Below are 22209 nucleotides of genomic sequence, written 5' to 3' on the forward strand. Positions count from 1 at the left end.
GATTAATTCTCCGCTTTAATCTTCAATCAAGTATTCTCTTAGCTCGAGCATGAATTACCTTGCAACAGCATAAATAAAATATACTATGTCTTTTGTGGTTAGGTCATCTTCAAAACTCAAGGGTCAACACTGAACATGATGAGCACATACCTCCCCATAAAGCCATTAATCCCTCTATTGCCCTGGTTTGCAATGGGAATTTTTGACCAGCTTCCTTGTAGGTTTTAGCTTTCTCCTCAGGCACCACCAGACTTGGATTTGTTTTAGCATTGGCAGGAACCTTAGCTTTGGCTAAACTGATCATGTATGCTTCTAACTCTACGGCCTGATGCTTTATGTCTAAGACGACTAATCTTTTGAGATTCAGTTGTAACCCTCTGAAGACTTGGCATTGATCAGTTGTATGTGACCCATTCATATGCCATCAGCACATGTCTTCTAGTCCTTCTTCGTTAGCTATCTTTGGCAGGATCAGGACTCCTTCATCAAGCAGCATGTTAAAAAGTTGGTTACCAATTTCAGTGGCTTGAGATACGTGTAGAATAACTATAAAATCATTATTAATTTCTTCCATATTACAGGATAATTCGAATGGTTCTCCCATTCAAATCATATTGACATCTTCATCATCAGGGAACATGATATTTTTCTTATCAATCTCATCTTGAATTTTATTTCTAAACACAATACATTTAGAGGTATCATGGGTTACTGCATTATGACATTTATAGTACTTTTTCCCTTAAGTTCATCAGCAATTTTCAATTTATGCCTTCCTACCAGTTTTATCTTTTTATTAGATAATAACCAATCAAAGATGGCACTAGATTTTTTAGCAGCGAAAGTATACGTCCTGTTTTGCTCAGACTTTAAGTCTTTTGGCGCTGAGAATTCTCTTTTCTCAAGGGGAGAACACTTATAAGGTATCCCTTGGACAATTTCAGCCACATCCACCTCTTGTGGTGTTTCAAATGAAACAATTGTTCATTCTGAGCAAAGAAACTTTGGTCTCTTGCTGCATTTTCAGCTTGTAGGTTCCTTTCATACCTTACAGCCAATTCTTATAACTCAACAAAATCACCAAAGGCATGACCATCAAACCTTTTTCGAAATTGAATCAATATCCCTTCTTGCCATTTCCACAAATTCCCTTTCAGGGATGCTAACATCACACCTTATCTTAGCCATCTTGAATCTGGCTAGGTAGTCCTCTACATACTCTACTAAATTTTGTTGGATTCTGGTCAAGTCACTTAAAGTCACTCCAGGTTCAGTGCGTAAATGATTAGTAAATTGCACTTACATGTCCTGCCATGAGTGAATACAATTAGGTGGTAAATTTATGTACCACCAAAAAGTCGTTTCAGTTAGAGACATGAAAAACATTCTTAATTAAAAAACTCATTATCAACTCCCTCCCTACACTGACAATTAAACCTAACTAGATGTTCCTCGGCTGATACTCTATCACCGTCTGAGAATAAATTAAAGTCAGATATTTTGAATGTCCTAGGGAATGAATTGGCCCTGTCAATCCATTAAGGGTAAGCCTTTTGACCTATCTGCATATGACCTCTCCTAGAGTTATCCCCACTAATCTTTGGACTAGTGTCTCAACTTGTGCTGCTATGGGATCTTGATTTCTCCCTGGATGTCCTAGATTTCCATTCCCCATATTTCTCGGTTGATCATACATAGGATTAGGGTTAGGACTAAAAGATTGATTTTGATAATCTCCCAAAGGAATATCCTGGTGATGCACATAGTTAAGAATATTTGTTCCATGTGCCATTTGTGGCTGAAGCGTGTGCCCATTAGTGGGTACTCTCTGTTGGTAAGTTCCAGTTGCATGAGCAAATGGAGCCTGATTATGACCATAACCTGAAGCATTCCCATAATGAGACATCTCAATGATAGGTGGTTGGTAAGGCATATAGGTAGAAGATGAAGGGTTCCCAACCATAGTTGGCTGATTTAGAGGCACATATGCATAAGTTGAACTGTTGTTGTTTGCAATAAAAGCACCTTGCCTCTGTCTTCCATGTGATGGTCCAGGTTGGTGTGTGTTATCTCTAAACTATCCACCACCCATCGAAAAAGAAGATTGGTGACGTCCTGGTGCCTGGTGCCAGCCTGGCTCCACGTCTGTTGCCATTTCATCACTTCTCCTAAAATTCCCATGACCATTCTCTCCAAGGCTCAAGAGACTAGCCCTTGTTTGATGCCCTTGAGAGGAAGTTTGTGGATCATTTGAGACTAGTGGATCTCTATTCTCAACGTGGGAAAAATGTACTCTTGATGGATAAGCTATTGGGAGATCTGACGTTATTCCACGATCTCCTTGTGTTCTATTCAGTGCGACTTCTTCTAAAGCCTTAAGCAGTTTCTCATTGAGTTGGTAATGTTTTTCAACTAACGGTTCCAAGCGAGTAACTACTTCAGTAGCAAGAGATGTTGACATTGACGTAAAGGTATCATTCATAGTATCATTAATATCTATGAGTATTTGATCTATTTGCGTAGATTTAATATCTCTATTCTCCTCACTTATCCTTTGAAGGATATCTGTAAAGACTTTGGCTGACTCATGGGCTAGAATTCTCTAGTTAGAATCAAATTATTGCCTTTGACTCTCTGGCCTCCAATAGTAATTGTTTCACTATTTCAATGAGTTTTCCATACAGTTGATGTACAAATGCACGACCAGTGCTACTTGGAGATGAAGTTTCCCTTTGGTGAGTTTCTCCTTGTGATCTCCTAAGGCATGATGAATTGGTTCACCATCATCCTCAGGCACCCTAGATTCTGAATGTATCGAATTATTGTCTTCCATATTTTGGAAAACTGGCTCAACTCTAGGACCTTCTCTATTCCTTCGAGAATGTGCACCCGACATTTAAGATAAGGAAGAAAACTAACAATGGCTACTTCAAATATAAAGTTATTAACGAGGAAAATTTCACAATTTGATTATGAATCTTTCTCCTCCCAATGTGGTCGCCAAAGAAGATGTTGGTGCAAAATCAGTTCGTTGACTTTGCAAACAAGTCCATGCACAGCCAATAGTTAGATATTGAGCGCCATGGGAGACTTAGTCCATGGGGTTACCGGTTTTAATTAGTTAAAATCTTGCTAAAGTACTTTGTTGTAATATAAGTTAATTAAACTACAACGCCTAATAAATTCAGGCGATAAGTATTGAATAGAACGAAAACGTAATAATTAATCTATTGATTAGAACTGAATATTCTGAGTGATATCACAAACTTCTAGATGGATTCTTTTATAACACACATGAAGATAAACTAGGCTAGACAATTAAAGAAAAAACATGAAGATGAATACCTCCATGAGTTCCGGCTAAAACTGGAGATGAACAAACTTGTCACTTTAGTATGCTCTAAGTCTAGGCTAGAAACTAAACTATAATCCCTGAAAAGGGTTGGCTAATTCTAGGTTAAAGCTATGCTAAAAAGGAAGTAAATTGCATGTTGTTGTGTGTTATGTTTGTTATGTTTGTTGCCTTTCAATTGATCCTTCTTCTTGTATTTATACTTCATAACTGCGCATAACTTCCTTGCCTCTTTGGAGGGAAATGATTTGAATCATTTATGATTCAAATCATAAATTCTTTCTTCTGGCGCCATAGTGGTCACGTCTCATTTCCCACGTAACTTGCATGCCTCATAATTAGTTACCCACGTTTTCGTCCACGTCCTGATGTTGTTTGGCTTCCATCTCCTGAACATTCTTGACTTCTGTAGGCTTTTTTTATATGGGCTTCTGGTCGTTGACCTTCGTTCACTCTTTATTATGGGATTCTTATTATGATTGAGCCTCTATATCTACATAAACATTAAACACTTTGGGGACTTAATACAATGTATCGTAGTAAATGTTAGCATCATAATGGTAGTAATAGGGATAAAGTTGGTCCTCCATTTTTTTCTATCCTTGAAGAGCTACAATATTGGTCCTCTTAATTGATCGGTAAAAATGACGTATAGTCTTAGGACAAGTGCATTATAGAAAATTCTCAGTGACCATGTATAAACATTAAGCAAAAGTACCTCTATATATAAATTATACTATGAATAATTCATAGTATATATTTTAACCTTCCCACTCTACGTTTTGAGATGTAATTTTTTCTTCTTGCATTTCATATTTAGCTAAAGATACTATAATAGCCCGCCCCTTGGCATGTGTATAAAAGTAAGTGGAAATAAAAAAACGAAGGGAGTCTTAAGTTAAAGATATATAAACAAAACCATGTTGTCATTTAGTAATGGGTGTGAATAAATATTAATGAAATTTACTACTTTAAGAGCTACATTTTTTAATGCTTGGATATAATCCATTAAAAAAAATGCATTTAACCTTTTGTCCTTTTTCCTAGTTATCATGCCATAAAAATATCTCCATTGTGCACAGCAATAATAATCAACACACATTCATAAGAAAAGGGCGTAGGCCCCACCAGATAGAGTATTAGCATGGGAAAGATGAACCATAATTTCCTGAGTGATAGCACGCTGTTCTCATGTGATGAGTCTAGTTGCTCTCCCAATTTCAGTCTTCTAGTATAGTGATTGAAAATTGAAGATGTGGATCAGCAGATTTAGGCAGCAAGGATTTTGCCTATGTATGAGATGTCGTCTCACTTATGAACTACGTGCGTGCTCTATAATTGAGTCATATCTATTCTATTCTATAGTTTTTTATAATAAGTATTTGAGTTTTCCTTTAGTTTTTAAGTGCACATTACTCTTTCTATCATCATGTGATCTACATCTATTTTTGGAGAATTTAGTATATATATTACATCAGCATGTATTCAAGATTTATTTGCATGTTATGGGTATATTCCAGTAGGTGCTCCCAGCTGGTTATGTGCTGTGCTTAATAATACACTTGGGGACTAATTTTTAAAAAATATAATCGAACATTACGATGCAACTAGCTTTTTTAATTAATTCTAAGCAGCACTTATGCACTATGCTGTCATGGTGGAAGTTTTGCAGGGAAACTACGCCTCATATATAGTATTCGTACGAAATTCTAGTACCACAATTATAAAATCATTAGAGATACTTGATTGGGGTGGTTATAATGTGGTTTGTATCAACAAGCAATGCACTATGTCTTTGACTCATTTAGTATGAGAAACAGAAAGGATGAGAACCAGAGAAGAAAATATCTCACTTTAGGAATTGGTTTTCTTTTTTCTTGACATCGAGAAAACGTGCATTGATTAAATAACGAAATACAACCTATTACTAATACAACCACACAAAGAACAAAAGAAAATCTAAAGGAAATTTATGAGCTCTTACATTTCCTAAAAAAACATAAATAAGCAAAGCTGATAATGAGTCGTCAATATAGTAGTGCGCCATTCGTCGTGTGAATGTGCTGGTGGAATCAAAACTCTGATGACTGATGGATGTGGTAGGAGAAACAATTATCGATCATGATCTGGATAACAAACCAAAGGCAAGATTTGCATCTTGCCGCATGAGCAATCCCAATGAACTTCTGACGCGTGGAATTCTTGGCTAATGATCTGTGGAAGAGTCACATTCCTAGGTGACTCATGACTCTTTCGCGAGACTATGTCATGTTTCTCCTGAAATTAAAGTAGGAGAAATGGGGTGTGCTGACATCTACCAAATGAAACTGGGGTGCCGCCTACAGATTTTGATTTTTCAAGGCAAAGACCATGAAGATCCTTACCAAGCGAAAATGAAAGCTAAACATTGTGAGCTCTCGAACACACCACCGGTTTGGGAAACCAGAAAACAGAAAGTCCAACCATGAATAACGAACATCGCCTCGACCATACTCACATTTCTCATCCATGTGATGTACCCATTCCTTCAACAAACCGTTCAAGAAAACTACAGATGTAACTACTACAACCTTACACCACCATCCCTTTTTCAACTGGCTAATATTTTTTAGAATCCAGAAACAACAACAAACTAAGTCCTGATCATCTCGGACGAACCAACTAACACCAACTAAACAACGAACCATACAAATGAAGAAAACCTCAAAATTTATAACTAGCATAACTAGGAGGGAAAGGGAAAGGCCGAGAAGCCCAACTACTAGGGGGAAGGGAAGGGGATGCCAGGCAAAATAAACCACACAACAACAGGGGGAGGGGGAATCGACCGAGCACTCGAATAGGGGATGGGTTTAGGACGTGACTGAACCACTCGAACATAGGGGAGAAAAAGGGAGGGGAAGCCAACTAATTAAAACAGGGGAGGGAAAGGGAAATCCGACGAAGGAACAGGGCCAGGAGAAGGGACGGTCGGTGAGGGAATAGATAAGGGGGAGGAGATACCTGACTGACGTGATTGGGGAGGGGGAAGGTGGAAGACCCAAGCTGGCGGTGACATTGAGAAATCAGAATCTCACAATGAAAAATTATTACAACTTGTGTATTTGTATTATCTTTTGTTATAACATAATACTAACAAGCTTAATAACTTGTTTAGGAAATACCAAAAATTAACGCAAGTTTAACTACAACATATATCAGCTTTATTACATAAGCTTCATATCCCGCTTCCAGCTAGACTTGGGAAGAACTGGCAAGGTCAAGCTTGGAAGAAAGTTGAAGATGTTATGGTCTAGGAAGAGCTTTAGTAAGCAGATCTGCTAAATGCAAAGAGCTAAGCATATGAACAGTCTTGATGAGGCCATATTCCACTTGTTCTTTGATATAATGGCAGTCACTATTCAAATGCTTTGTTCTCTTGTGAAAAGCTGAATAATATTCTGAGCAATGTGTTCAGCAGCCATGTTATCGCTAACAAAGAAACAGGTAAAGGAACAACATGATTTAAGTCTTGCATTAAACCTTCCAACCAAACAACTTATGATGCAGTTTTGACATACTTCTATATTCTGCTTCAGCAGATGATTTACTAATAGTTTTATGTTTCTTAGTCTTCCAACAAACCAAATGAGAACCTAAGAAAATGCAGTAAGCACTCAAAGATTTACTACTAAACAACAAGTGCTGAAATCTGCATCATTGTAAGTTGATATATTCAGATCACTTTGAACAGAATAGAAGAGACCAAGATCAATAATGCTATTAAGATATCTAACCACATCGAGAGCAGCTTGGAGATGTGGTTGACGTGAACAACTTGAAAATTTAAGTGTTGTGTTGCATAAGACAAATCAGGTCTGATAATTAATATTCAAATAAAATAACTTCTGAAGAAGTTGTCTATATTGATCAGGATTGTCAAGAATTTCTCCGGACTCAACAGACAAACCAAGATCTTTTGGAAGAGGAGCACTCACTGGTCTCGAAGAAGCAAGTTTTAAATCCTTAACAATATCAGAAATATACTTCCTTTGACTTAGAAGTGTCCTTGAACTAGTTCTGATAACTTCAATACCTAAGAAAAACTTCAATTCACCCAAATCCTTGATGGTGAATGTTTGATCTTTATCAACTTTTATTTGATTAATTTAAGACTAGCACCACTGATCACCATATCATCAATATAAACTAGTATCACAATAAATTTATCATGTAAAGTTCTTGTAAAACAAGGAATAGTCTTGTATAGATTGCACAAAATCGTGACTATGCAAGAATTCACACCTCTTCACCTCTTTGTTCCACTCTCTTGATGTATGGTTTAAGCCATAGAGAGATCTTTTCAATTTGCAAACTTCACCAGGCTTTGGTTTATTATAACCCAAAGGAGCTTTCATGTACACCTCTTCATCCAAGAAACCATGCAAAAATACATTATTAATGTCAAGTTGACACAGTGGCCATTTTTTAGTCGTCGTAACTAAGGAAATCACAACTATGACTATAGAAAGTTGGAGAAAAGGTATGTGTATGGTCCTTGCCTCCAACTGGCTGATAACCCACGCCTACAAGTCTTGCTTTAATTTAAAATAGAACCATTGGGAAGATATTTAATCTTGAAAACCCATTTAGAAGAAATAGTCTCCTTGTCCTTAGGAAGAAAAGTTAAGGACTAGGTATCATTCATTACAAGTGCAGATAATTACTTGGCGATAGCTTCTTGCCATTCAGGAATAAGAACAGCTTGAACATAAGAAGCAGGCTCACTCATAGTAGCAATAGAGAAAGAAATGAATATGTCATCAGGTAAGGTGGGACAATTAAAATCTTGTATTTAGAAAGAGGTTTAATATTTCTTGTAGTGTGTCTAACAGGTTGAGGATAAAGGAGGAGTAGGAGAGGAATTACGATTATGAGAAATGTGAGGATCAGTAGAAAATTCTAAATTTTGTGGAGATAAGGAATCAGATTCATAATACGAAGAAATAGACTTAACAAGATAGGGATTAAAACCGAGAGAAGTGTTCATTTCACCGGAAGAAATGGCTCGAACTAGAGAGGAATTCAGAACTGGAGATGAAATATGATCTAAGTGTAAATCAATAATAGGATCGGAATAGGAGGATAAAGATGTAGAAGATGTGTTTGAATTAGAATTGGATGAGAAAGGAAACACTTTTTCTTGAAAAATGACATCTCTGGTAATAAAACATTTGTTTGATGTGAGATCATAAACTTTATATCCTTTTTTACTAAAGGATAACCAATAAAAATGCATTCAATTGCTCTCGGAGTGAACTTATCCTTTTGTCTATCTATGTTATGAGCATAAAGTAAACAACCAAAAACTCTAAGAGAATCATAAGAAGGAACATTACCAGTAAGAATTTGAAATGGGCTTTTTTGACCAAGAAGGATGTAGGCCATTTGTTTATTAGAAAAATTGATGTGAGAATACATTATCTCCAGAACTTAGAAGGAAGGCCTGCTTTAAACTTTGAGGCTCTAGCAACCTCTAACAATAAGTGTTTGTGTTTTCTTTCAGCACGATCATTATGTTGAGACAATACTATTTTGGTGTAAAATTCCTTTGTTCAAAAACAAATTAAGACACTATGTTTGAATAATCACTGTACCATTGTCTGATCTAACAGATTTGATTTTCTTATGAAATTGAGTTTCAACATGAACAAGAAAATCAATAATGGTTTTGTAAATTTGAGACTTATTTTAAAGCATAAAAGTCCATGTACTTCTACTCCAATCATCTAAAATTGTTAGAAAATATGAAGCACCATGCAGAGTCTTGTGTTTATATGGTTCCCAAAGATCTATGTGTATATGATCAAAGCAATTTAGAAGCTTTATTAATGCTTTTGGGAAAGAGAGTTTTGTGGTGTTTAGCAAAGACACAAACCTCAAAAAAAAGATTCATTCAGATGTGAACATTTATAACCTTCAATATGTTTCATTCTGGACAAAGAAGAATATCCTAGTCTTGCATGTATAATATCTAACTCAGTTATTTGGGTAAGATCAGCAATAAGAGAAGAATGAGAAAGAGACTCAACAAAGGTTATGTTTGTAGAATAATTCTTGTTTGAATTGAATTATTTAAGGAAGACATGAGCATGAGACACATTAAGATAATGTAAATTTCCTATCCTTTTACCAAGAGCCACTGAAGTTTTGTTCAATTTCGCATATATGCATTCATGCTTGTTATACATCACCTCAATTCAAGAATGAGTAGAAATTTTACTCACATATAATAAATTATGTTATTTAAAGGTGAGAACAAACAACACATTATGCAACATAATATCATCATAAATCATCACATCACTACTTTCAGTCACATAGTTGCAACTACCGTCGGGTAAGCCAATTTCAAGCATTTTTTCAAGCTTTCTTGTAAGAGAAAATAAATTACGATCATTTATCATATGATCAGTAGCTCCACAAACAACAATCTAAATAGATGAAGAATTATTTCCTGCAAAATGATCAAAGGAGCCAGAATTATTGGAAGATTCCCCAATAATTTGCTTGCCTTTGACGGCTTTTAGAAATTCTTGAAACATAGATTGCAGTATAGTAGTGTTCACATTATTAGCCGCAATAGAATGACGATTAGTAGATCAAAATCCAACGGATTATCTTCCATAGGTTAAGCAACAATAATTGCAGCAATTCTGGCTGAATGAGGAGCTTGATCGTTGTACTTCTTGGTATACCAGTCAGGAAATCCAACTATAGCTTAAAACATTGAGCTTTAACATATCCTTTTCCTTTACAATACTCACACTTCAAATTCATTTTCTCCATTTTTTCTCTCATCCAATCCTTATTGCCCGTATAAGAAGATTACGAAAGATTAGCAAGCAATGCACTAACCTATTGAGTACTATGATTAAGAACAATAATCTCCTTTGGTTTTTTAACTTGTTGAGCAAGATAATATGCTTTATTGATCGATTGTAAAGGATCCACAGACAAAATATATGTGATAACATTATCAAAACTATCATTCAAGCTAAGAAGAAATTGCATAAGTTTCTCTTCAACTTGGAAATCAATTATTTTCTTCAATAATTGACAAGTACACTGTGAAACCATACCACAAGTGCAACCTGGAAAATTTCTTAAATTCTACAATTCATCCCAAAACCTCCTCATTTTGCCAAAATATGTTAATATTGACAACTTTTCTTGTTTCAATTTATCCAATTTCTTTTTAATCTGGTAAACCTGTGGTCCATTCGACTGACCACATCGTTCATATACTTCATTCCACAATTGTTTCGAGGCTTCAACAAATGTGAAATTTTCACTAATTTTATGTTCCAATGAATTCACAATCCAGCAAGTCACCAAATAATCACATCTTCTCCATTGACTGTAATTTTTATCAGACAATTAAGGTTGTGGAATTGAACTGTCACGAAAACCTAGTTTGTTATTTGCAACTATAGCTCTCATAATATTCTTCTTCCAGGCAATTAAATTTTTTGAATTCAAACAAACAACCACTAATTTATTTACTTTTTGATCAGGACTGAAATATAGAAAGGATCATTATAGGAATTATTGACATTATTGTTCGAATTTTCTCCAGTAACCAACGTTTCAGCATCAATTTTCACCATTCTTGAATAGCTTGAAGATTTTAACGGAGATTTCAACAAGATTCAACGAAATTTAGAGATTTCAAAAGGATTCAACAAAATTTAGAGATTTCAACAAGATACAAGTACATAAATAGAAGTAGATTGAAGAAATTTAGCAGAATGTAACCCACTCTGATACCATGAGAAACAGAATGGATGAAAACTAGAGAGAAAATATCTCTTTTTAGGAATTTATTCTTAGAATCAGAATCTCAAAATGAGAAATTATGACAACTTGTTTAGAAAATAACGGAAAGTAACTCGAGTTAACTATAGCTTATTACAACTTATATTACCTTTATTATATAACCTTCATATAGTAATACTCTCATCGACCTTAAATATTAATTATAGGTTTAAAGTTCGAATCATACCAAATAAGAGTGTAAGAGGGGTTTTTTTAGGTGAAATTGTCAAAAACAACTTTTGAAAGGCACTTTTTATTCAAATAAAAACTATCTCATATCACGTTTATTTTACAAAATTTACCTTATAAGTGGAAAAATATTAAAAAGCACTATCAACTTTAGAATTTTCTAACCATATTTAACTATTACCTCCAATTCCCTCCAATTTTGAGACTTCGATTGTCCCATCTATGAATTCATTACCCTTCTCTCTTAAGTGTTTTCCTCCCACCTCATACTCTCTTCTCTAAATCAGATAATTCTTTTCCTCCCACCTCATACTCTCTTCTCTAAATCAGATAATTCTATCTTAGGGTTCATTTTATTTTCAAATTGCGTATTTGATTTTGGGGCAAACTGCATATAATTGACCTAGGATTACGTGATTTGCTAGCATAACTGCACCAATTTGACTCTTTTTGTGCTTTTTTAATGAAATATTTTCTGCCGCAAAATTAAATCTAATGCTTTTTCCGTCGTTTATGAGTTGCAAGCGAAGCGAATGATGAGGTCAAAGAGAAGAGAGAAGGTGGTTGGGGCAATTTAAGGGGGGTACTTTTGTAATCTCAAATTGGGGATTTGGAGGGAATAGTTAACCATGTTTAGGAAATTTTAAATTTGGTAATGCTTTTTAGAAAAATTTCACTTATAAGATAGTTTGTAAAATAAACATGATATAAGGTAGTTTTTTTATAAATAAAAAAAAGTTCATGTAATAGATGGTTTCTGATAATTTTTCTTTTTTTTTTATTATTTGGCGGGAGGAAAAAAATAAACAAACTAATAAGGCTCCTTTTACATAATGATTTAAGATTCAACTTTCAATTTTTAGAGGGTGGGTATTCAAAAATTCGCCCTGTTAATTTTTTTGGCCCAAGATCCATCCCAAATGTCTGCCTCGCAAATATTGGATTAAGATATAATGATGGTTCAGGTATGATCAGAGTCTTATTTTGCTGCACCTCGATTTAATTTTTGGTTTGAATTCAAGTATTAAAGAATCCAACCTTTATATGTATATAATTGCAGTTTGAGATATATTTTGCTAGGTTAATTTATGTGTGTATAGTGCAGCCCTGTTATCATATCATAGATAAGACCATATTAAACCAACCATGTGTCAAAAGGAAAAAGCAGGTAATTGAAAATCTAACTATAATATTTCATTTATTTATTTGGTCAATTTTTTAAGGGAGAGGTCGTGCAAAAGTGCCAAAATTTCTTGCTCATCCTTCCACTTTTGTTTCATTTCCCGCTAATATTTTTTTTCTTTACGTTTAGTTAGAACAAAAATTAATGCTTCAATTACTGAACATTGATTGCAAAAATAAGCACACACACACCTCTAGGCTTCAATCACGCCTTAAATTAAGTTAAGATAAAGGGAAGGCAGACTAACTACAATGTTATCCTTCAATCAAATTGTGGGCGAAGAATAGTAGTGGAATTAGAAGACTTTTTGTCGCCGTTTATCCTCTACCTTGCGTTCTTGCCCCGAACTGTACTTATAAGTTATAAGTTGACTGACTAGTGACCACACCCCCACTTTGGAATAGCTAGGAATTTGAGAAGTGCAACCTTAATTTCGTGCTTTAATCTAGTATTAGTTTTGAGGTAACGTTGAGCATAAACTAGCTTGACAATTGATTTGGTTGTTACTAGAAATGATATTGGCTTTTGCAGAGAAGAAATTCGTTATTGTTATACTAAAAATGTTAAAATTATAGCAGATCAATTGATCAACATAAATCATTATTGGGTAAATGATCATGTAATACTTTATTATATACTCCATCCATTTAGAAAAGACCTTCTATGTTATTTTTTTTTGAAGGAGAAATTTCATTAATTGAAGGCCAAATGGCATCTACAATAGATATTAAAGAAAAATAAGATACAATCAAACAAGGTTAAATCAAATTCGTCTTCGAAAAAACTACAATGAACCAGATCGAGCAATACAGCGCAGCCCCCTTGTATTTGCTGAATCAAACAGCTATTGATGAGGAAGTCTATCATTCTGACATAGTTTGGGAAAAACATTCTTGATCGAGCCATGTTTATCGCATCCAAGATTCCAATACCTTCATGTTGAGTCTCGAACTTCAACCAATGAGAATAATTTCTCACACCTAAAAACAAAAAAATCCCTACTCACAACTCCCATGGGGGAGAAGGAGATCTCCAAAATAGAGACTAAAAAAATCCCATAAAGAGATACTAATTTATTCAACAAAACTAATAACTGAAAATAAAAGAGGGAGAGGGGCTTACCATGGATGAAAACATCCATGGCATCCCCTAACAGATAAAAAGAGGTAGGGAAGGCTAGGGTTTAGAGAGAAAAAAAGAGAGAGGGGAGGGGAAGACCTTCTATGTTATTATAGATAAGGAAAACAAGGATATGAGAGAATTAGTGGAAAGTGGGTCCTTTATTAGTTTATCTGACTTTGGGTTAGAAAAGAAAATTGTTGATTCTTCCTTTTTTTTATAAGACATGGTTTTTTATGCCACCTTTTGAATTAAGTCATAAAAAGTTCACAGCATATCACCAAGAAAATGTAAAAGCTTTATAATTTGGTATCCCAAAAAATATTTTTTTTAAAAGGTATAATTGCCTCAATTTTAATTTAAACGAAGAAAGTATAGGCAATTATTAAAAGTAAATTCAAATTGGACTACTTCCACGGTGTAGCCATATCTTTTTTTTACAAAATGGAATGGAATGAATTTAAAATTTTCCAACTTCCTACAAAGAGATTATGGACTTAAATCAAAGGTCACGAGTATTCATAAGCCGCTCAAATTCGTGTGCGCACCGGAACGTATAGGTTGCGCATGAGCTTGGAACAAATGCAATCTACCGACATGGCATATGCGCTAGTGCAAGCTATGTTTTTAAGCTATTTTTTGGGTAGTGGTTATTTTATTCTTGTCGTATACGTGCAAGATTTATTTTGGTTATTTTCGCTCCCTTTTTTGACCTACTTCCCAATTACCTAAAATTCAGGAGCCTCTTGTGGTCCACCATCATATCCTAGAAAATCTCTCTAAATTTTCTAAACCACCTCCAAGCGCATAAAGTATTTAAGTCTCTTTCGGGCATGTTCTATTCGACATAAAATAAATGAACTGAACTGAACTGAACTGAACTGAACTGAACTGAACTGAACTGAACTGAATTGAATTGAATTGAATTGAATTGAATTGAATTGATCAAGACTCAACTTAATCGAACTGAATTGAATTGAACTGAACTGATTGCAACTAAACTGAACTAAATTGAATCGAACTAAATTAAATTATAACTAATAGCAATGATAATTGGAATTGAACTGAACTAAACTAATTGCAACTGAACTAAACTGAATTGAAATGAACTGAATTGATTGCAACTAAACTGAACTGAATTGAATCGAACTGAAAATAAGTTGGGGAGAACATACCCTTCAAAGTTCATAATACATTCTCCAAAGATGATCAAATTTCTTCTTATCCAAGTACATATCGATACCTTCAATCTAGATTCACCTACATATGCAAATACCCTTCTTGAGAAAATCAAGGCTAACATAGTGGTTCTGACTTTTGAGACCCTCCTTCCACTATCATAACAATCGCTTCCATTCTCACTCCTTATAAAAGAGATTCCTAATTTCTCCCCTTCTTACAAGGGAATTCTCCTTACCAAGAAAAAAATTGAAATACCCCTCTCAATACTTCTTGTTTGGGCCCAATATGTCGTTAATGGCCCCCACATGTTCTCAAACCCTATGCCAGCTTCGCAAGCACTCAGTGGGTCCCACCCATCTTGGATCTTGCGCCAGCCTGGCAGGCATTTTTTCACATATTCAACGCCTATAAATAGGGAGTAGATCCCAATTTATTGAGGTAATGAATTCTAGACAAACTACTTCACACTCACCAATCAAACCCATCAACTAACTTGATCGTCGGAGGGGCGATCCCGGATACACCCCCTGGGTAGTCTAACTCATGCTTTTGTAGGTCTCTCGTCATTCCCCGAGTAGTCGGCCACCATCTCGACTCTTGATCTCGATCCACCCCCAATCTTACAAGTGTTTACTCGAAACAAGTTGCCTCCATCTGTGGGGATATCGAACTAAAAGTCATGGCCAAGACTCGGAGAACTCGACGACAGCAGAGGCCCCCGAGCCCATCACATCACACGGGGACGCCACCGCCCAAGATAACTGACGAGACGGCGGGGAATCCTCGTCAGGCCCCCATCCTCTCATCCCGTCACCAACATGTCCTCAAGGAGGTCCATCCTCGAGAGACGAGCAGTGCCATCAACTCGAGGGAACCTTGATAGTGGACGGTCGTGTATCGAGTTGAGTTCCCTCGATTTGAGCAAACAAGTTCGAACCCCGTTACCCAACAAGACCTCTAGCAGCTCGCAAATCGCCTTAGCGATAACCTCGACCGTAGTCTTAGGGCCATAATGTTAAACTTTCATAACGGAGGGAAGGGCACCTCGACCAGGCCTCCCATCCCTCAAATGATCTTAGGACCATCTCGAGTAGGTTGCCTCAACCCTCAGCCTCAGGTCATCACCCTGGATCCTCCTAACTCCACTCGAGCTCCTCAGGGGTCTGCTCGAGCTCCTCCCAGCAAATCTAGGGGTACGTCAAGTCCTTATCGAAAGTGGGAGCTCTTCAGACATAATTATTGAAAGTACCGGGAGGCCGATCTAACGCCTATCGACCAGCCCTTAGTTGGGTTCGGCGGACAGTCCGTCCATCCACTGGGCTCGGTCAAACTTCCCACTCGAATGGGGGAAAAGGGCAAGGGAAGGAACGTAGTCGTCGAGTACTTGGTCGTCGATACAAGCCTCCCCAATAATGTCATCATTGGACGGTCAACCCTCAACAAGGTTAAGGTCGCCATCTCAATATATCAGCTGCTGCTCAATTCGAGGGGGGCGACGGTAAGGTCGCTCGACTATTCGGGGACCAAAAGTCCGCCCGAGAATGCTATGTAACAGTCTCAAGAACCAAGACAAAGAAGAAGTTACTCGAAAGTGAAAGCATCCTGAGCCTGAGGAACCCCTTCCCGTCATGGGGCTCTACATGGATAAAAATCCCAAACGGTACGAGAGACCTCGACCGGCAGACAGGGATGAGGAAGTGTGCATCAATAAGCAGAAAGGCCAGACAGTTGGAATCGGCAAGCAGATTCCTCGTGGCATAAGGGCCCAAATTGTGGAAGTCATTCGAGAGTTCCAAGACGTATTTACCTACACCATCAATGAGATGCTTGACATCGACCCTCAGCTCATGGTCCATCGCTTGAACATCCGGGAGGGACATCGGCCGGTTAAGCAAAAGGTGAGGCACCAAGGTGTCGAGAGGAGCACAGCTGTCGTAGAGGAGGTCAAGAAGCTGCTAGCCGCAGGCTTCAATCGATAATGTCAATATACTGAATGGCTGGTTAATGTAGTACTAGTCCTCAAATCATCTGGGGCTTGGAGAATGTGCATCGATTGCACGGACCTAAATAAGGCCTGTCCAAAAAGACGACTTCCCCTTCCCTAAGATTGATAGGCTAATCGACTCAATAACCAGGGATGCACTCTTCAGCTTCATCAAATCCCTATAGCTGAAGAAGACTAAGTACACACAACCTTCACCACCAGCTGCGGTGTATACTGTTGTAAAGTGATGCCCTTCGGCCTTAAGAACGCCGGAGCAACCTATCAGCGGTTCGTGAATAAGATGTTTGAGAAACAAATTGGACAAAATATAGAATTCTATGTCGACGATATGATCATTAAGAGCAAACAGGAGGAAGATCACATCTCGGACCTAATGGAGACACTTTCTACCCTACACACCCATAACATGAAGCTCAATCCAAGGAACTGTGTCTTTGGTGTGAATGGAGGAAAGTGCCTTGGCTTCCTTGTGATTGAAAGGGGCATAGAAGCAACCCCCCGACAAAATTCAAGCCATCATCAAAATGAAAAGCCCTTGAACTATCAAAGAGGTTCAACGCCCACTACTACATTTTTAATCAACCGCAATGGTTAAAATAAGCTAGTGCAATGGTTATTTTTTATACCATTGCAGTAGGATCATCTATTGCGACAACCAATTTTAATTTAGGTTCATAGATTAAGCTATTGTAACGACTTTATAATAACCGTTGCATTAGATATATCTATTGCAACGACTTGGTGATGGTCGTTGCATTAGATATATCTATTGCAACGACTCGGGATGGTCATTGCATTAGATATTAGCTTATTGTTGCATTGCATCGCCACGTACTCCATCCACGCACAAAATATTACGCGCAACAATCCCTCAATTTTTTTCACGAAAGTTTAAACTCTTCTCAAAGTTTAAACAGCTAGCGCCTTATATCCCTAAAACAAGTAAACCCATTACTCATGATAAGGTAACTGACATCCAGATCACAACAAAAACCCTATCAATTGCAGGTTTGCCAACAAATTTCAATCTCAGATCCCAAATCTCTCCTATGAACTGAAATCACGGACTGAATTTCACCCAATTATATATTAAGAGGAAGAAGGAAGAGGCGAAATTCACGAACACTACTTCACAAAGGCGAAATTCAAAGAAAAACAAGCAAAGAGGCAAAATTTCAAACTTCGAAGGTGCGTTCTTCTGTTTTGGGAATTCTGGAAATCCTTCAAAAGCCACAAAATCCAGTCGAGCTCCAAAATTAAGGTAGTTTGAATTTTGTGAATTATGGAAATTTTCAATCGATTTCTTGAAATTATCTAATATTACAGTTATTGTTTTGGTCCACGGTAATAGGATATAAATTTAGAGTGTAAATTATTCAAGAAAAGACACCAAAGAGTTGAAATTCAAGAAAACCCAACAAAAAGGGAAAATTTCGGATCACTAGTTGAGCTTCATAAGGTATGTTCTTCAATCAATTGTTATTGGAATTTTATGTTTTAGGAATTCTTGAGATTATTGAAATTCGTGGATATTGAGATTCTGCTATGTTTTAGGAATTCTTGAGATTATTGAAATTCGTGGATATTCTGCTTTGTTTTAGGAATTTTATGTTTTATGTTGTTAATTGTTATCCACGAAAATTTAGGAATTTTCTGAATTGTGGAATGTTAGCATTATGTTATTGAAATGTTAGCTACACTGTAAGTCTCGTCTTTTAGTGATATTGAACTTGATTCCTAAATGTGGGAGTTTCTTGGTTATTTCCATGATTCTTTCTGTAAAAATATTCAATTTTAGTGTTAATTCTGGTGATAATTCCTGCAGAGAGACATTTTCGCGGTTCTTCTAGTTGTCTTATTGATCAAAGAGTGTGAATTAAATAGCTAAGCAAATTTTGGAGGGATGATTATTGAATGACTAGAATGGAGGAGAAACTGAAATAATTTACCTTCATATAGTAAGATGAGTTCTGTAACTCTCCTACTCCTATGGTTTAAGGGGTTCCATAAAGTGCCTTTTCTTAGGATGCCTGAATATTGGATTGAACTATCACTTTAATGAAGAAAATTTTGTGAAGGTTCTCATGGCAAAATAACTTACGGAAAATTTTGTGAAGGTTCCATAAACTGAAATTTGCCTTGAAAGATGGAAGTTATAGAAACAGATAAAACTGTTAGAAAGCCTCAACTTACAGCTACCTACAACACTTTGATCGATTTGTATGGCAAGGGTGGTCGTTTGTGTGATGCAGCTGATGTGCTCTCTGACATGTTGAGATCAGGGGTGGCACCTGATACAGTTACATTCAAAACTCTGATTCACATTTGTGGAAGTCATGCATTTGTCAGAGGCTGAAGCGTTGTTTGACAAGATGGAAGAAAGGGGAATATCACCAGATACTAGAACTTATAATACTTTTCTTTCTCTTTATGCTAAAGCTGGGAATATTGATGTTGCCCTGCAATGGTACCAGAAGATTAGAAAGGTTAATCTTTTCCCAAATGTGGTAACACAGAGAGCTGTGCTCCATATATTGTGCGAGAGGCAGATGGTTAATGAAGCTGAAGCTGTAATTAGAGAGACAGCGAAATGTAATAAACATATTGATGAGCATTCTGTACCAGGTATTGTAAAGATGTATGCTGACAGTGCAGAGGCAGAAGGTGCAGCAAGGAAAAAAGAAGGGGCTTTCTATGTTTGGTCCGCCGAGGAGGTAACTAGACTAGTTGTTTGTATGTGCTCCGTGTCACTGCTAGTACTCATCTATGTGAATAGGAAAAAAGCTTGCTGATAGAAAGCCCTTTGGGGTCTATGAGGAGAGTAGAAAATCTGCGGTGCGACTCTGATCTAGCAATTTTATAGGACTTTATCAACTTCAACTCTACCGCCAAAAAGAACCTTTAAAAAGGCTTTGACAATTCAATGTGGCTGAGGATTTTTTCCAGGGTGAGGGTGGGGCGTGGCCGCGTGGGGAAGGGAAGAGTGAGCTGGTTGGATTTACCCATCCTTTCTCTTGTCATAACAAAGGTTAGGGATCAAGGAAATAGAAGGAAAAATAGGTAGCTTAAACAGGAACTCTGAATTTCATATGTATTGTATGGCATAAATCTACATGGGATACGTGGTGTAGGTCAGTAGATGAAGATTACAAGAAGGTCGGGGGATCTGAATGAAGGAGCATGATATTTGATGAAGTTTCATATTAAGCGTTTTCCTATTCCATTAAAATGTTGCCTATGTTTAAATGCTTTTGTCTTGGAGTGTCCCTCTATGCGTTCACTGCAAAATATTAGTTTTATCTCATTATCTTTCTCTTATTTATCTTTCATTTACCCTTAATTAGAAGCAATTCCACATCGTAAGAATTGAAGTACTTTCAGTAATATCAGATGTGTTCATTTAGTCATCTCACTCGCAGAAGGGATGGAGGGGGTACATTTTGACAGTCCTACTCATAATGTGAAGAGACAACTGATAAACTGGTTCAGCTCCCATTGTATGTGGATCTTAAGATTGGCATGTACACAACTAAACCTTTTCCTTCTAAAGGATTTCCGCACTGCCCACCTCCTGTTAGAGCAAGAATATGGAGGCATAACTTCGACAGACCCTGATTGGGGAACATGATCCGGAAGTCTAAACTGTTATGGCGCCTGTGGCAAGTTTTAGTTTTGCTCCTTGAACTCCTAACTTTGTGGTTATAGCTGTTTATTGTTCCTATTTTTCTGAAACTTCTCCCTTCTGTCCTCTCTTTATGTATTCTATAGGGTGAGTTGGGATAGGGTGTAGGTGGCTGGATGGTGGTGGATGTCTATAATCATTAGTACCTATTATTGCAGAATTTTAGTGGTCAACTGTGAAATGTTGAGTTGGTGATCATATTAATTCCTACTGATACCATTATGGTGGAATAGCCTTCATGTCATTGAGTGGGAAGAAATTGTCATGTAGTTTGAACCCCCTCCTACCCAGCACAGATGACAGAACTTTCCAGCACTTAAAAGACTTAAGACAAGTCTTTCCTAGCATGGATACCAGCATGAATAAAATTGGAGATTAAAGATCTAGAGCTGAGCTCATGAACTTAGCAGCTTTGATAGCAATCAGAGTTGCAAACTTTGATCATAACCAACAAAATTACGCACGTCCAGCTTTCCCACTTTTAATTATCAGCAAAATCTATGTAACTAAACCGTAGTGGAGGACTACATTGAGGCAATGGTAACTAACCTTTAGATCAACAGGTTTTCGAATCTATCAATGCAAGTGTTGGTCTATAGACTATAGTTTTGCAACTCACAAGAACACTAATTACTGTAGTGCTCACCACGACACCTCACAAAACATGGACAAATCTGGTCCAACTATGTCAAACCTTAAGTGTTCCCGGCAATACCGTGATCCTGTCATGTAACATTGTCATGTACAGAGCACCTGACCTTTTATATATGAGAAGGATCATCATGTTCCCCAAATTAAAACATAATAGACTAACTGGTTAGATCAGGTATACCTTCATTCCTTGATTTTCTTGATATGGCTTATTGTGTTATGTAAACTTCTTAGACTCCAAAAGATTTGGCCTTAAGGCTACTGGGTAAAAGGGTAGTAGCTAGCTTCAAACCACATCCATAACAAATATTTGTTAGTTCAGTTTGATTAAGTACATTAATTTTCGGTTTGTAATTTTATCTCTTTTATATGGTCATCTTCATCCCACATTATTCTTATTATAGCAATAATGCAAGGTACTGTAATTTTGTCTCTTTTTTTGTGTTGTTGATGGGTACGTTTACTAACTATTACAATGTTTGAATTTTTAGGTGAATGATGAACCAACTGGAGGAGATCAAACGTAGACGTCTCACTATATATACATACTATCGGCCAGATTTAGCTAGCTATATGATTTATATGTACTTATTAGAAGTATTTGTGGTACTAAAACAAATATTTATTAGTTAGGTTTGATTAAGTATATTAATTTTCGTTAATTAGGATCTTTCATGTATACTCTTAATTTAATTATTTTGGAAATTATATTATATATATGACAATTATTTTTGGCATTTTAAGAGTATTTTTGCATTTGTTGCATCGTTACTAATATATATCCAGGCTGTAATATTATAGGTTTCCGGTAGGCATTAGGAGGGGTTTAAAAAAAATTCCGTCATAAAGGCGTTGCAATAGCTATATGATAGTGTTGTAATATATAGAGAGGGGTTGCTATAGAAGCCAAAATGGGACATAATATGAATATTAGGGTCGTTGCAATAGCTATCGAATGGCGTTGCTATAGATATAGAGGCGTTGCAATT

The 22209-nt window shown here is 36.6% G+C and overlaps 1 protein-coding gene across 5 annotated transcripts; it reads left to right on the forward strand.

Moving 5' to 3' along the window:
- Positions 1 to 17716: 17716 nt before the first annotated feature.
- LOC104903640 (pentatricopeptide repeat-containing protein At1g73710-like) lies at positions 17717 to 21957 on the forward strand. Of its 5 annotated transcripts, XR_007269910.2 has the most exons (4): positions 17717 to 18148; positions 18239 to 18346; positions 19513 to 19601; positions 21712 to 21957. XR_007269910.2 is itself a non-coding variant. In XM_057391965.1 (2 exons), the coding sequence occupies exons 1-2, from the start codon at positions 19224 to 19226 to the stop codon at positions 21745 to 21747; spliced, it is 414 nt and encodes a 137-aa protein (XP_057247948.1). In that variant the 5' UTR covers positions 18360 to 19223; the 3' UTR covers positions 21748 to 21957. The 5 variants fall into 5 exon arrangements, 1 of the variants encoding a protein (XP_057247948.1); XR_007269909.2 differs by having other exon boundaries at positions 17718 to 18148; positions 19513 to 21957; XR_007269911.2 differs by lacking the exon at positions 19513 to 19601 and having other exon boundaries at positions 17718 to 18148; positions 20307 to 21957.
- Positions 21958 to 22209: the final 252 nt, after the last annotated feature.

Source organism: Beta vulgaris, chromosome 9 (assembly GCF_026745355.1).
Source record: "Beta vulgaris subsp. vulgaris cultivar EL10 chromosome 9, EL10.2, whole genome shotgun sequence".
NCBI lineage: Eukaryota > Viridiplantae > Streptophyta > Magnoliopsida > Caryophyllales > Amaranthaceae > Beta > Beta vulgaris.

What these genes read in the sequence shown, in the direction of transcription:
- LOC104903640 (XM_057391965.1), top strand. Translation starts at nt 19,224, where the DNA reads ATGCATTTGTCAGAGGCTGAAGCGTTGTTTGACAAGATGGAAGAAAGG. An exon ending in ATGTTTGGTCCGCCGAGGAG is followed by an intron (nt 19,602 to 21,711) that starts GTAACTAGACTA and finishes TTGAATTTTTAG; the next exon opens with GTGAATGATGAACCAACTGG.